This window comes from Desmodus rotundus, chromosome 1, assembly GCF_022682495.2.
Source record: "Desmodus rotundus isolate HL8 chromosome 1, HLdesRot8A.1, whole genome shotgun sequence".
NCBI lineage: Eukaryota > Metazoa > Chordata > Mammalia > Chiroptera > Phyllostomidae > Desmodus > Desmodus rotundus.
In genome coordinates this window covers 111,126,863-111,140,289 of record NC_071387.1, presented here as the reverse complement: position 1 = coordinate 111,140,289, position 13,427 = coordinate 111,126,863, and the positions used below count along the sequence as shown (strand labels likewise).

The 13,427-nt window shown below is 46.4% G+C and overlaps 1 protein-coding gene across 2 annotated transcripts in view; it reads right to left on the bottom strand.

The window, feature by feature from the left end:
• The window catches only part of LOC112314797 (BOS complex subunit NOMO1), a 50,751-nt gene that overhangs the window by 26,891 nt on the left and 10,433 nt on the right, over window positions 1-13,427 (bottom strand). For both annotated transcript variants that reach the window (XM_024571327.3, XM_071222265.1), the window contains 7 exons: window positions 12,707-12,779; window positions 10,195-10,347; window positions 9,542-9,679; window positions 9,128-9,217; window positions 6,309-6,414; window positions 5,968-6,118; window positions 1,311-1,485 (listed from right to left, as the gene is read on the bottom strand). In XM_024571327.3, coding sequence (XP_024427095.2) covers window positions 1,311-1,485; window positions 5,968-6,118; window positions 6,309-6,414; window positions 9,128-9,217; window positions 9,542-9,679; window positions 10,195-10,347; window positions 12,707-12,779 — 886 coding nt within the window. The remainder of the gene's footprint in view (window positions 1-1,310; window positions 1,486-5,967; window positions 6,119-6,308; window positions 6,415-9,127; window positions 9,218-9,541; window positions 9,680-10,194; window positions 10,348-12,706; window positions 12,780-13,427) is intronic.

The following is a 13,427-nucleotide window of genomic DNA, read 5'->3' as shown; positions in this document are numbered from 1 at the left end:
CACAACTCTCCCCAGAGACACGCGAGCCGTCAGCCAGCACCTGAACACTGGGTGGGGACCACACTGAGTCCTAGAACCTTGGCCTGGGTGAGATCATAGATGACATAAGCTACAAGCCTGCCGATGCCATGTGGATGCCCAATAGAGAAATCAGGCCATTTTCTTCTTGTCTTCTAGGGGTCTTTCTCAGGCTAACAAGGACTGGGCAAGAAGGCGATGGTCACATTTTTCATCCATAGTAGAGATAACACTTCAGAATTGCCCTTCCTCAAATAAGTCCCTACTCATGCTTCCGAAAGGGCTGCCAAAGGCTTGTCCATGTGGCCAACTTTGCAAGAGGCTACTGTCTAGTTAAGGAGCTGTTAGCCCACACACCATACTGTTCTCCAACCTCAGCTCCTCAGAGCTGGGGGGCCCACTTGCCCTAGAGGAGAGCGAGTCTTAAAAGGAACCTTCCTTCACTTGCTCGTTCTCAGGGAGGAGGCGCAGCAGCTGACTTGATGGGTGAGGGTCTGAGACCCACACAGACGGGGTCTTGCCGGAGGGCCGGGCCACTGCATTGAAAGGCACTGTGGGCTGACCGCTGGTTCCGTCTTGTCTCCTGCCCGTGGGCCTCATCTGTGCTCAGGCCTTCACCCTCGCAGTGAGACCAAGGGCCAGCATCTCCCCAGCTTCTTCTCTACCTGCCTAGATGGAGAAATCAGATGGTGCCTGCCTAGTATCTTCAATTCAGAGAGGCAAGAAAAGGCCGCGGGTTCCAGAAGCCATGCACTATGGAAATTTTTGAGCTGCCGTTACTAAAGAGTTCATTTTAATTCCTTTGGGACTTATGGATATTCTGCAGCCGCCAAAAACCTGAGAGGGTGGAGGCGTGACTGGCAGCCTGAACCTAACCCCTGACAAACATCACACTGCAAAAGTGAAATGCCTGCTGCATCATTTTTAAACTGACTGCCTGCCTGCTCTACTAACAGTGACATGCAGAAATGAAAAGTTTTCAAAATAAGAGGCTGGAAATGGAAATGCTCCTTCTCTAACCCATTGTGGCTAATAATAACCCTTTCTAAAAAATTATCGCTCAGCCCTGACCAAGGAGCTCAGCTGGTTGGAGCATCGTCCCAATACACCAAGATTGTGGGTTCAACACTCGGTCAGGGCACATACAAGAGTCAACCAATGAATGCATAAGTAAGTGGAACAACAAGTCAATGTTTCTCTCTTTTCCCTCTTTCTTCCTCTCTCTCTAAAAGCAATAAATAAATTTCTAAACAATCATTGCTCTTTTTTCAAATAAACAAAACTCATCATACCTGGACTTTGTAGGCCCCTGGTTTTGCTTTAAAACAAAATGACCCATGAGCATCCGTCTCCACAGTGACCAAAGACTTGTCCTTGTCTTGAGACGACAGGACAACTTTGTATTTACTCATCTGCTTGACAGCGTCAGGGAAGCGAGTGATTGATATCTGGCCGCAGACACTGAACCTGCAACAAGGGGACCGTTCATTCCAGCGTGAGAACTCAATTGTAACAGGAAAGGCACTTACCAACCAAAACTACACGTCCGTCTTCTAGCCCTTGTCCCTGAGACGAGTTTAGTCTTAATAGACAGGAATGCAGCCCAAATGGCTCCAGTTTTAAAAGCAACCTTTGGAAAGATTGGACCACCTTCTGAATAAGGAAAAAGGCAGAGTGGGGGCCCAATGCAGAGCTGTGTGTGTGTTCGGGGTGACATCTGGCAACCCCTCACTGTGGAAGTGATTTTCAGAAAATCTGTAGATGATAACAAAATGTTTCAGGTAATTGAATCACCGACAGTGGAGCAGCCTCAGCCTGAGAAAGTGGGCTAGTCCTCAGAAGCAAGAGCTGCCTGCTGCTGCCTAAGGAAGCGCAGCACTACCCCAGGCATAAAACAAGGCAGAGTTATCAAAGACGCCTTCCTCGCCTGTGGCTCCGTATAATGTGTGGATAAGAAAAGCAATCTGGGAGATCTGAACAGAAAAGGTAATTAAGTGGGAAAAATGCAAAGCTAAAGTTGAACTCCTTAGGAGTTAGGAGCCAGCAAAGCAACTCATAACTGACAAGCCCTATTAAGGTAATGACTCAGACTAGAGATGACATGAGCAGCGTGTAAAGTGCTCTGAAGTGCATCTCGAGAGACACGTGGAAGGCACATCCACTCCCTGAAAAAGACCAACAGAGACCACCATCCTCAGGAATGTTCTTCGTTTTCCCGTCAGTTGATGAGTACGATAAGGTGCCACAGCTGAAGGCCACTACTGTTTCCTCAACTAAACTAAAGGTTAAATTTTCTAATCTTAAAGGATCATTTTCGATAAAAATCTGTCGCCAATTTTGACAGAAAGGTAATAAAATGTTGGATTCAACGACGGACAATTGCAGGTACACTAAGTGATGAAATACCCACTGTGCCACAAATAAAAAGATACCAGAAAGAACAACAGAGTGGTGGAATACGGTGTGTGTGAAATCAGGGAATAATAAAAAGTCACTTCTCAGCGACTGGCCCAGCCATATGAGCTCACAATCTAGTGTGGGGGCCAAAATCCACGTCCCACCAGCTACCTCTTTTCGTATGCACCTCAGCTGAGGATGGTTTTCACATTTTCATTCTCACACATTTAAAAGGAAAAAATCAGAAGACTATTCTGTGACACATAAAAATTATATGAAATTCAAACTTCTGTGTCTAAATAAAGTTTTATTGGAGCACGGCCACACCTGCTCAATTTAGAAATTATCGCTGGCACCTTGCATCGCAGAGACCACAAGACCCACGAGGCATCAGATATTTATTCCCCGGCCCTGGACAGAAAAAGCGCGCGAGCCCCTGATGGAGATGGAAAGCTGTGCACATTGGTTCTCGTATTCCCCCTACTGCGTGCTTTCAGAATAAAAGGACGAGAGAATACTGATAAATTATTCCTAAGGACCTTTCACGTTCTCCTGCTTCATGTCCATGTCAGGGGCCTGTCACCTTATTTATTCCAAGCTGAATCTCTTTGCTTCTCTACGTTTTAAATATTGTAAGCATAGGATCCGTTTTAGCTCATATTCCCAATTAAAGAGAAGTGTTCGTATTGCATGTCAGCTGTAACTGAAAAAATAATTTTTTCACTGCAAACCCCAAATGCATATTGGCTTAGTTTAGAAAAATACGCTTTAAAAAAGTGGTAGGAGAGCGTCTGCTGTATCAAAGCCCTTAAACACTGAATTGCGTCAACACCTTCTTTCGCTGGGGCTCACAGAAACTGGTGATTTTGGGGCACTGTGAAATAACTATACCCTCAAAGTCATCTGGACAAGTAAAGAGTTTCTTTTTCAAATAAGCTGAGTTGTTTACGTAACAAATAGCAATGAATTGAGAGGCAAATGTGCTATGTTGGCCCAAAAGGAAAATGATGAATTTTTTCAACGATGTTCAACAAATATTTTTCTTTCTTTGACCCAAACATTCTACTTTGAAGAAAATAAATGGATTTCTCCATCTCCATGAGCAGCACTTCCTCCGTCTAACTCCCGATTGTTCAAGTAAGAAACCTGGGACTTGGACAACACAGACTGCTGACGCTCTCTCCACACTACCCACCAGGCCCCCACTCCTCCCTCCCCACGCCCGGCGCACGGCCCCGCCACCACAGCTCCTGCAGACAACTGTCACCACCTCCTGTCCCATCCTGTCCCTCCATTATATACTCCAGCTTCCCTCTGGTCCATGCTCCACACAGCAGCCAGGAGGGAAAAAAAAAAGAGAGAGAGAGAAAACCTTTCTAAATGACCTGACCCATATCCCTCACTTGCTGAAAACTCTTCACCGGCTCTCCATTGCATCTGGGGAGAATCCCGTCTCCCTACCTCCACGAGATGGCTGCAAGGTCACACAGCTCTCCAGCCTCACCACTGCCTCCAGCCGTGCTGGCTGTCTTCCAGAGAGCTCCCTCTCTTCTTGCCCCTCCGGGCTTGGGACCATGCTGTTCCCTCTGCCCAGGAAGTTCTTCACTTAGCTAACTTTTAGTCCTCCAGAAGGTCTCAGCAACACAGAAGGAACTTCCAGAACTCCCAAATTAAGTCAAGTCCTCTCAGACCCCCTGGTCTCTTCCCTGCACAACACCTACCATAATTTACAATCACAAATTTATTTGTCTTGAGTCTGCTTTCCCAGTAAGATGAAAGCCCTGTTTTGGAATGGTACGTATCTTTTCACTATTATATACCCAGCTTTTATGACAGGGCCTCACCATGCAGAGTAGCTGTTCAAAATGTTTATGAAGGGAAAGAGGGAAGACTGAAGTCCAAGAACTGTTTTCTGACCTCCATGAGAGAGACACAGTACCAGGTTCCACAGGCGATGTGCTTCCTGATTTCCCATCCAACACTGAACTCTTAACTTTGACCCCCACCACCTATCCACAGAAAATGGTCACTATAGCCGCCTCAGTGACCAAGCCCCAATGGACTGTGTTTTCACAGCTCAGCACCCTGGACCTCCCTGCCCACAACCATACCTAAAACTCACTACCCCAGGTTCTCCTGAGGCCACCCCTCACTGGCATTTCATTTTTGGTCTACTGCTTTCCCAATTCTACCTGCTTCTATACACTCAAGGTTCTGGCTGCTGCCTGCAGCCAAATCTTACATGCAACCCATCCAAGCATCTATTGGAGAGCTCCACCTAGTGGTCCTACAGACCCCAAAACTGAACCCTCATCATCTGACTGGCTCCTCTCCCTGCCCACAGCCAGTGGCACCACAGGCGTCCTGCCCCTCAAAATGGGAACCCCTAAATATTTTTCCAATCTGTCCTTGACTTCCCTGTAAGGCAAGCCCTCACCAACTTTCTTTTCAGGCCTCTTGACCCCAAGTCTTGTCCCCAAGTCTTGTCCCCTTCAAAGCCATTCTCCGCCATGCCACCAGAATGCCTCACTGAATACAAAAGTCTAACCATGTTCCCCCATGCCCACACTGTTCACTGGCCCCTCGACCCCGAGTGGAGAAAGCCCCCACCTTCCAATGGGGTGTGAAGAGGCCTGCTCCTCCTGCCTGCCCAGTACGCCACGTGCCTGCCGCACCAGCCTTTACACTGCCACCCACGCCTGCTGCTCAGGAACTGCGCGCCGTTGTTCATGCCGCCTCTCTCCAAGCAGGCTATGTCCCTCTCCTTTTATGTTACTGTTTATTGAGCACCTATTGCTGTTTCAAGAAAGATGCCAGTGCCCTGACCCGGTGGCTCAGTTGGTTGGAGTGTCATCCTGTACACCAAAAGGTCACAGGTTCAATTCCTGGTCTACCTAGGCTGCGGGTTCAATCCCCAGGTGGGGTTTGTGTGGGTGGCAGCCGATCAATATTTCTGTCTCTCTCCCTCCCTTCCTCTCTAAAAATCAATAATAAACAACATCCTCGGGCAAGGACTAAGAAAGAAAGAAAGAAAGAAAGATGGCAGCGTCCCCACTGTACAGGTTACACAAGGTGAGAGGAAGGGCAGAGACCTGACTTCAAGGCCCGGACGCTTCGCACCTCTGCCTGAGCAACCTACACGAACTCAACCGCAGGACGTCCCCACATACGATAAACACAACAAAGCAGGAAGAACTATGACAATGGCTCAAAGCATCTTACAACCAGCTTTCTCAACCAACCGTAACACCTTCTGAAGTCCTCAAAAATTAAGCCAATGACATCCCACAGATATGAAGTCAAACACGAAAGATCCTTTTCTGACTTAAATGCATTTGAATTTTAAAGCAAGATCATTTTCTTTAAGCATTCAACATATAAGTAAGTACCTTCAGATGATAAGATTTAGCACTAATATTTCTAAAAAAGCCGGCCTGAACTTCTCGACAGGGATCAGGCTGAAAGTGGGTCCTCAGCAGAAACCCAGTCAGACTGAAGGCTGCCGATGTGAGTGAGCACTGGCGCTTCCAGCCCCAAACCCGATAACCTTACCCCGTGGCAATGATGTCAGCCAGCTGAGGCGTGTTAGGTGCAATTTTGATCATGACGGTTTCAAAGTAGAGGTGCTCCTTCTGCGCGTGGATGGTGTACGTGCCGGTCGTTATGTTCTCCAGGCGGAATGAGCCATCAGCTTTAGTTTTGACTGCAACACAAAAACGCCAACAAAGCTGAGCCAAAAAAGAAGTGCACAGCCCTCCATATTCACAAGAATACGTGAGGCAAAAAATTGGCACATTTTTGTAGAGACGTTAAGATTTTGTTCCCTTCCCATTTCTCTCTGTGATCAAAAACTAGCACTAGCAAACAGCCCGGGGGCCGACATGTCTGCCCACCTTTGATTTGGTTATTCAGAGTGACCACTGCCTCCGGAACACCTTCTCCTTCAGGCCCGTTCAGGACCCTCCCGGTGACAGAGAATCCCATGACGTGGAACACGGGCTAGAAGACAAAGAACAGGAAGACGGTTCTCATGCTTGAGCTGCAAAAGCCTCTCTTCTGCCACTCACGCCACCGGTCAGCACATCTGCTTTCACTGGCTTCTCCCAGTCCCATAGGCCAAGCAGGTGCCTTCCCAACTCACCCACACACGTGGCTCCCCCACCAGCAGCATACTCCCCAAGTCTGTCTTCTTTCTTATGTTCCCAACATGGATGTATGTCAAAGAACCGAGTGAAACAGATCTATTACAGACTTACTTCCCCAGTGAAAGGTCACTGAGTCAGACTGGTGGAAGCCTCCCTATCCTTTCTCCCTTCCTGCCTCCTACCCTCCAGATGCTCCCATTTGAGTGAGCCAGGCCATCCTCCAGGCTCCCAAACGTAAAGCCAGCATCACCTCAAACTCCCACCCCCAAACCTCCCCACACTCCAACATGGATCAATCCTGCGTCTTTCACCTCAGCAAGGTCTCCCAAGCCCTTCTCCTGCCTCTTCCCACCACAACCTGAATTCCAATCCCCATTAACTCTGACCAGACCACCTCATTCAACCCAGCTGCTGCGTGGGCCACAGCGTTCTACACCTGGTTGGTGTGTGTCTGCCCGCCCCACTCAGGAGCGCCACGGCTTCGCTCTCTCTGCAGTCACTTCGTTCCAGCCACCCTCATCTTTGGTTACTCAAGCTGACCGCAGGGGTGCACCACGTGCATTCCTCACAGGGGGCTTCTACCAGCTGCTCCCTCGGCCCAGGTCTTCTCCCACCTGGAGGAGATCTGGCAGGAGGCTACTCCTTGTCATCATTCAGGTTTCAGTCAAACTGTCACCACTTCCAAGAAGCTTTCCCTGACTGTTCTATCTCTAGTCCCTGCCTCCCACCCCAGCCAGTTGCTGTCCATCACACTAACCCATTTTATTAGCTTAAAAAAAAGACCAGTATCTGAAATGTCCTTGATTGGTTTCTTAGTTTGTCTACCTCCTATTGGAATGTAAGGTCCATGAAGATGGGGACCTTTTCTTAGTCACCTGGTACATAGTAGGCACTCAGTAAACAACCCCTGGATGATGGAATGAATGAATGAATGAATGAATGAATGCAAACATGCCACAGCATTTGAGAGAACTTGAAGAAAATAAAATGGCTTCCTTTTTATTCTGGTAGCCTTTCTTGATCCTTCTAAAAAGATGTGGTTTACCCACTTATTAATCCATATATCTATTCAACAAACTTGTTTATTAGGAACCCACAATGTGCCAGGTGCTAAATCACGGGTTAGGAATACAGTGACGAGTAAGACTGACCTCATGCGGCTTACAGGCCCTCTCACTCCTGAAACTCAGCTCTGTTTGAAAGCTTGTATCTGGTCATGATCTGGAATGCCTTTCCCCACTCCCCCGCGCCCACTGGTCTCTGCAAGCCCCCGAAGCACTCAAGGGATGCATTTTCTCTACCTTCTCATCCCCCCGCCCAGGGCCCAGCACAACAGTCACATGCTTTACTGAATCTTACAAAGCGGGGTAGGAACCCCTACTGAGCATGTCACCTAAACACTAGCTAGCTCCTACCACTTTATGCTACTTTCAAATGTAATATTAAAAGAAAATGATTAAAATCTAATTTTTTCAATAACTGTAACACTGGGTGGTCTTTCTAGGAAAGACCGTTATTTTCTTTCGGGATTTGCTGTATCTAGCTAATGTGCTACAGTAACCATTTTCAAACTCTGTAATTAAAGCTGTGTGTTGAAAACCACACTTAGCATCCTTCCCATCTCTTTTAGGGTGTAGGGGGTTTACCAGACTGCCTGTCATCCCACCCATCCCTACTGCCTTGGCCCAAGACCTGTCAGCTCTCACCCAGTGTACTGCCACAGCCTCCTAACGGTCCCTCACTTCCACCCTGCCCTGGGGAACTCTTCTCAACACGGCAGCCAGAGGGAAACGCCTCTCCTCTGCTCAGAACCTCATCCTCAGTGGGGCCAACTGTCACCCAGAGTGGCCCAGAAGGCCCTGTACAACCTGCCCCATCATCTCTCTGACCCTCTCTCCTCTTCCCCCTTCCTCACTCCCTCCATCCCAGCCACCCTGGTCTCCTGGGGTACCCTAAACTCTCTGGGCCTCAGAACCTGCCATCCCCTCTGTGTTAAAACCCCCTTCTCACAGATGAAAGTACAGTTTGCTGCATCTTCCCCTTCACGGTGTCACTCAAATGTCACCTTCACAGTGAGGACTTCCCGAGAATACCTTACAAGATCACAATCCATCTCAACCTTGAAACTGTGGAATCTTCTTTCTTGCTTTATTTTTCTAAAGAACACTTATCACTTTCTAATATACGTTCTAATATACTTATTTACAAGTGTTCTTTTTCTGACATTAAAACATGAATTCCACAGAACAGGAATGTCTGCCTCTTTTTGGTCACTGCTATATGCCCATCCCTAGAATAGTACCTCTAACGTACACCAAAAGCCCTCAATAAACACATTTCCCTGAAGGACGTAGATATAACTAAGGCTCTAGTTCTCCAAGACAGAGACACGTAAGAGGGGTGAGATATCTAGTGGATTCCCACTAACCTGGAAGAGTACAAGGTTCTGGTCTTTCCAACGGTCCGTCTGGATAAAATACTGATTTTTTTTTTAACTTGTTTGCAACACCTGTGCCCAGGGATGGGCGCTCGAACACCTACCCCTCCAGAAGATGGGGAGTTCGTACCTCAATTCTCAGGCTGTCATGTTCCACTGTAAAGTCAAGTCTGGAAGGAGCAACATCAAAGGTAATCCTCTCCCCTCTATAGAATGGAATCTGAAAGGAAGAGTGTGTTAATTGCTAAGAGCCAATAGCACGATTCAACCACCAATATTAATTACCAATTCAGTAGCCCACAAACAACAAGGGGTTCAAGGCAGGCCAAGAGAAACTATTCTAACTATTGCCGATTTTAATAGAGAAAAGCTTGCATTTTTGCAGCTACCACAGACGGGTCAGAGTCTTATCCTAAGTACCTGCTAAATAAAATGTTCACAAAACCGCCAGTCAACCGCTTAATCCTCACCACCCAAATGGCATCGGCTCTCACTGTGCTGTAAGAGTCCCAAACATAAACAGAATGGAAACTGCTTCACTCACCACAGTGTAGCCCCCACTTGGCAAGGAGTAGAAGGAGAATGAGCCGTCTTCTTTAGAGACCGCATAGCACAAATACACCAGACTCCTGTCTCCGGGCTGGAACCCGGGCACTGGCGAGACGTTGCAGCCCAGGACGTCCTACACCAGGAAAAGCAAAGCATTTGACTTCCTCTCCACTTACGTGTTCTGACTATCACCAAGTAGCCCCCCTACAGGAAAACCTGCCTAAGTTTTACGTCACAAAACACATATTTCTGAAATCCAGGACACAGTAGAGATAAAAGGAACAAAAATGTTTACACTCAAGTTAAAAATGGCTTAATCTTCTTGGAAAAATAACAGGCACGGTCATCCTTCCCTCCTCTGGGTCACCATTCTCCAGACAAGAAAACGGAGCTCAGGAAGGTGAAGAGCCTGGCCCACAGTCACACAGCTAGCAAAGGGCAGAGCTGACACTGGTCCGCAGCGGGTCTGACCGATTTCAAAACCTGGCCACTTTACACCAAACTGCACCACCTCCCCGCGCGTACATTCGGTTTCTTGTAAGTCAACCAAGAAACACAATGTTCTTCACTGTTGAGACTATGAATCAACCTTGACCTCATTTTAAACAGTATAATCTCAGTCTCCATAGTTCACGTTTCTTTGCTCACCTCTTTGGTTACTGAAGAAGAGAAGAGAAGGAACTTCACCCCTTTCATGGGTTCCCCGTCACTGCGCACAGAGCCAGACACGTTGTAGCCAGCCACTATCAGGGGACCGGCGGCGTTGGCGTTGGAGTTGGTCACTCGCACAGTGGTGCTCGCCTGCAAGAGAAGATTTCAACTTCCAAAAAATGAACTACTCAGAAAGTGTTCAGGAGCATGGGGACATGCTTAAGCTAAAATAATAACCAGGAAAAAAGTAACATGTAAAATCACATATGTAATATGATCACTCTTTTTTTCACATGCAAAATGACGTACAAGGAAATGTGGCAAAATGTAGATAATGATGATTTCAGCTATATGTGGACATTTTACATCCTTTACACTTTTCCACTTTCCAAATTTTCTGTTTCCACTCCTTTTCTCTGTACGTTTCGATTGTTTAAAAATGAGCATGCTTTACTTTTGCCCTATGTTTAATGGTATACATGCATCTATTTTTTAAACTAAAGTACCATTTATATGGAGAAAAGTGTATATATTCTGAGAGCCCGGGGCAGGGGCTGAACACACCATGCGAACAGTGCCAAAACCAGAGGGAACCAGCACCCAGAAGCCCCGTTCGTGCTCCTCGGCAGGCACTATCGCCAGCAGGGGGCAGCCATCATCCTGACTGTTAACAGCACGCTTTACTTTGAAACAGAATTCTATATTAATAAAATAAAATTCCTTTATGCATACAATTAACAATGTAAGCCTTAAAATTTATTCTACTTATATAACGTGTAAGCCAATGAGTTTTTAAATAAAACATTTTTTAATCCTAAATCGAGGACATTTATTTCATTGCTTCCAGAAAGAAAGAAGAAGGGAGAAAGGGAGAAACATCCATGCAAGGGAGAGGCATCGGCTGGTTGTCTCCTGTACATACCCAGACGAGGGCTGTGCCCAGACGAGGGGTTATACACTCTCACGCCCAGACTGGGACGGAACCCACAACCTAGGCGTGTGTCCTGACTGGGAATCAAACCTGCAACCTTTCAGTTTCAGGATGATGCTCCAACCAACTGAGCCACACAGGCCAGGCAAATAAGACATTTCTGAAGTCCTGAAAACCTAAAGTTATAAACAATAGACGCACACATCTAGGCTAAAACCATACCATCAATTACAACTGCCTAAAACCTACAGAATAAAAACTGAAATACTGACTCTGATGCTTCCTGAGAAAGAATGGGACACAGCCTCAAAACTAATACAACAGCTAACATGTCGAAATGTCCTTTAAGTCTTATTTCAATTTGTTTTTCCACAGTTATTACAAAATCTCACCTATTGTTTCTTTTTATCTTTTATTATAAACTATTTCAAACAAAAATATAAAAGAAATACTCTAAAAATCACCTCCACACGCTCTAACCAGATAAGAAATAAGAGTAGAAATACTATTCAACAGGGCAGTGACTGCTGCAGGGAGGGGGGTGTACGGGAACTAAATGGTAAGGGGAAAAATACAGTAAAGATTAAATAAAAAAAAAAGAAATGCAATTCAAGACCCTGTGTCTCTCCTTCTCCTCCTTCTACAGACATCAATTAACACGGCGTCTGCCATTCCCACGCACGTCTTTGCGATTTTTCCACATATGAATGTATCCATAACTGGTAGTATCATGAGTGTTTTTAGTTACCATATAAACGTTACCATATCTCCTTATCCTTCAGCGACTTGCCTTTTCCTTCAACTTGCGTGTTCAAGTGTAGTCACACTGACGAATGTGGCCCTGGGGCCTGCACTGCAGCTGACGTACAGAACTCGAGTGCGTGATGGAGCTACGACCCGTCCTCCTCTTAATGAGCATTTAGTTGCCTACCAGACTTTGCTGTTACAAACAAAGCTGCAATACACATTCTTATACACTCTCCTTGGGCACGTTTACAGCAGTTTCTAGAATGTTAAGTATATTTACAGAGCATTGTTTTTGACTGAAAAAAAGCACAACAAATAAACCCCTTTGTGCTCTGTTTAATCAGCATCAGCTTCATAGAACTATATATGTGTACTCTACTTCTTGATCAAAGAATGCACTCGGGATTCATTTAGAAGCTCAAAGTGACAACGTAGGGGGCTTTCACAGTTAGCGGACATGCTGCCAGACCTTAAGGATACACGATGGAAGGCTGTCTGAGGTTGCTGGCTAACTTTATTGTTCGCTGAGTTAAAAATAAAGTTAGGTCCTTCTGGTATGGACTTAGCTTAAAGTAGCTATAATTAACAACAAACCTATCTCACAGCAGGAAGGCAGCATTTTCACCTAAAACTGAAACCAACATAAGCAACTTCCGCTACAGTGAGGGAGTTTTACCCGACAATACCACCACCTCAGCAGCAGCACCACTGTTTCTGTACCTACTTCCAGGAAAACTGTAAACTCATTTCCTATCCTGAACTGAAAACCCCCGCGCCCGCCCCCAAACCAGCACACCGTCGGCACCCTGACGGCTGAATGGAAAGGCTTACCTCTTTCAACGCCCAGGTTGGGTGAGTTGCAAGGATTTCATAATCTCCAGGAAGAACTTTAAAAAATGCAAACCTAAAAAATACAAAATACCACTTAACTTATTCCCAACAACCTGAGTAGTTCTAATTGTATGGCTAATATTGGGAAGCACAGGAAAATGTCTGAATTATCACAAACTTGCCATTAGCTACTTAAGTGAACACAAACAAAATGTAATACTTCATTGCGTGAAGCCACATCCGACAGCACTTACTGAGCACTCACTGTGTGCAAGGATGGGTATTCCATGTGCTGACAGAAAGAAGGGTTTAGGCCCAACGATTTCTGGCCTAAAAACCAGTCACTGTGGTTTAGCAGGGATCAGTCATAGAAGAGGCAGGTGAGTTTTGACAGAGGTGACAGGCATGAGTAGACAAGAAGGGAAGTGACGTGTCCACAGGCACAGAAGTGGGAAGGGAGGAGTCACATGTAAAAACGGAGAACAGATCCAGCAGGCTAGGCAGACGCTAACCCAAGATGACGCCAGTGATACGGGAGGGTGAACGGTAACAACCTTTGAATCCAGTGCAAGAGAGTTTGGGTCTGTCACCAGAGACAAATATGACATTCTGGGCTCAAAGCAACAGTGATGACGCCAGAGCCAATGCAGATCACTCGAGACCTACAGACTAACCAAGACCGGAGTGAGACGAGCTGAGGATACAAATGGAAGGATTCTGA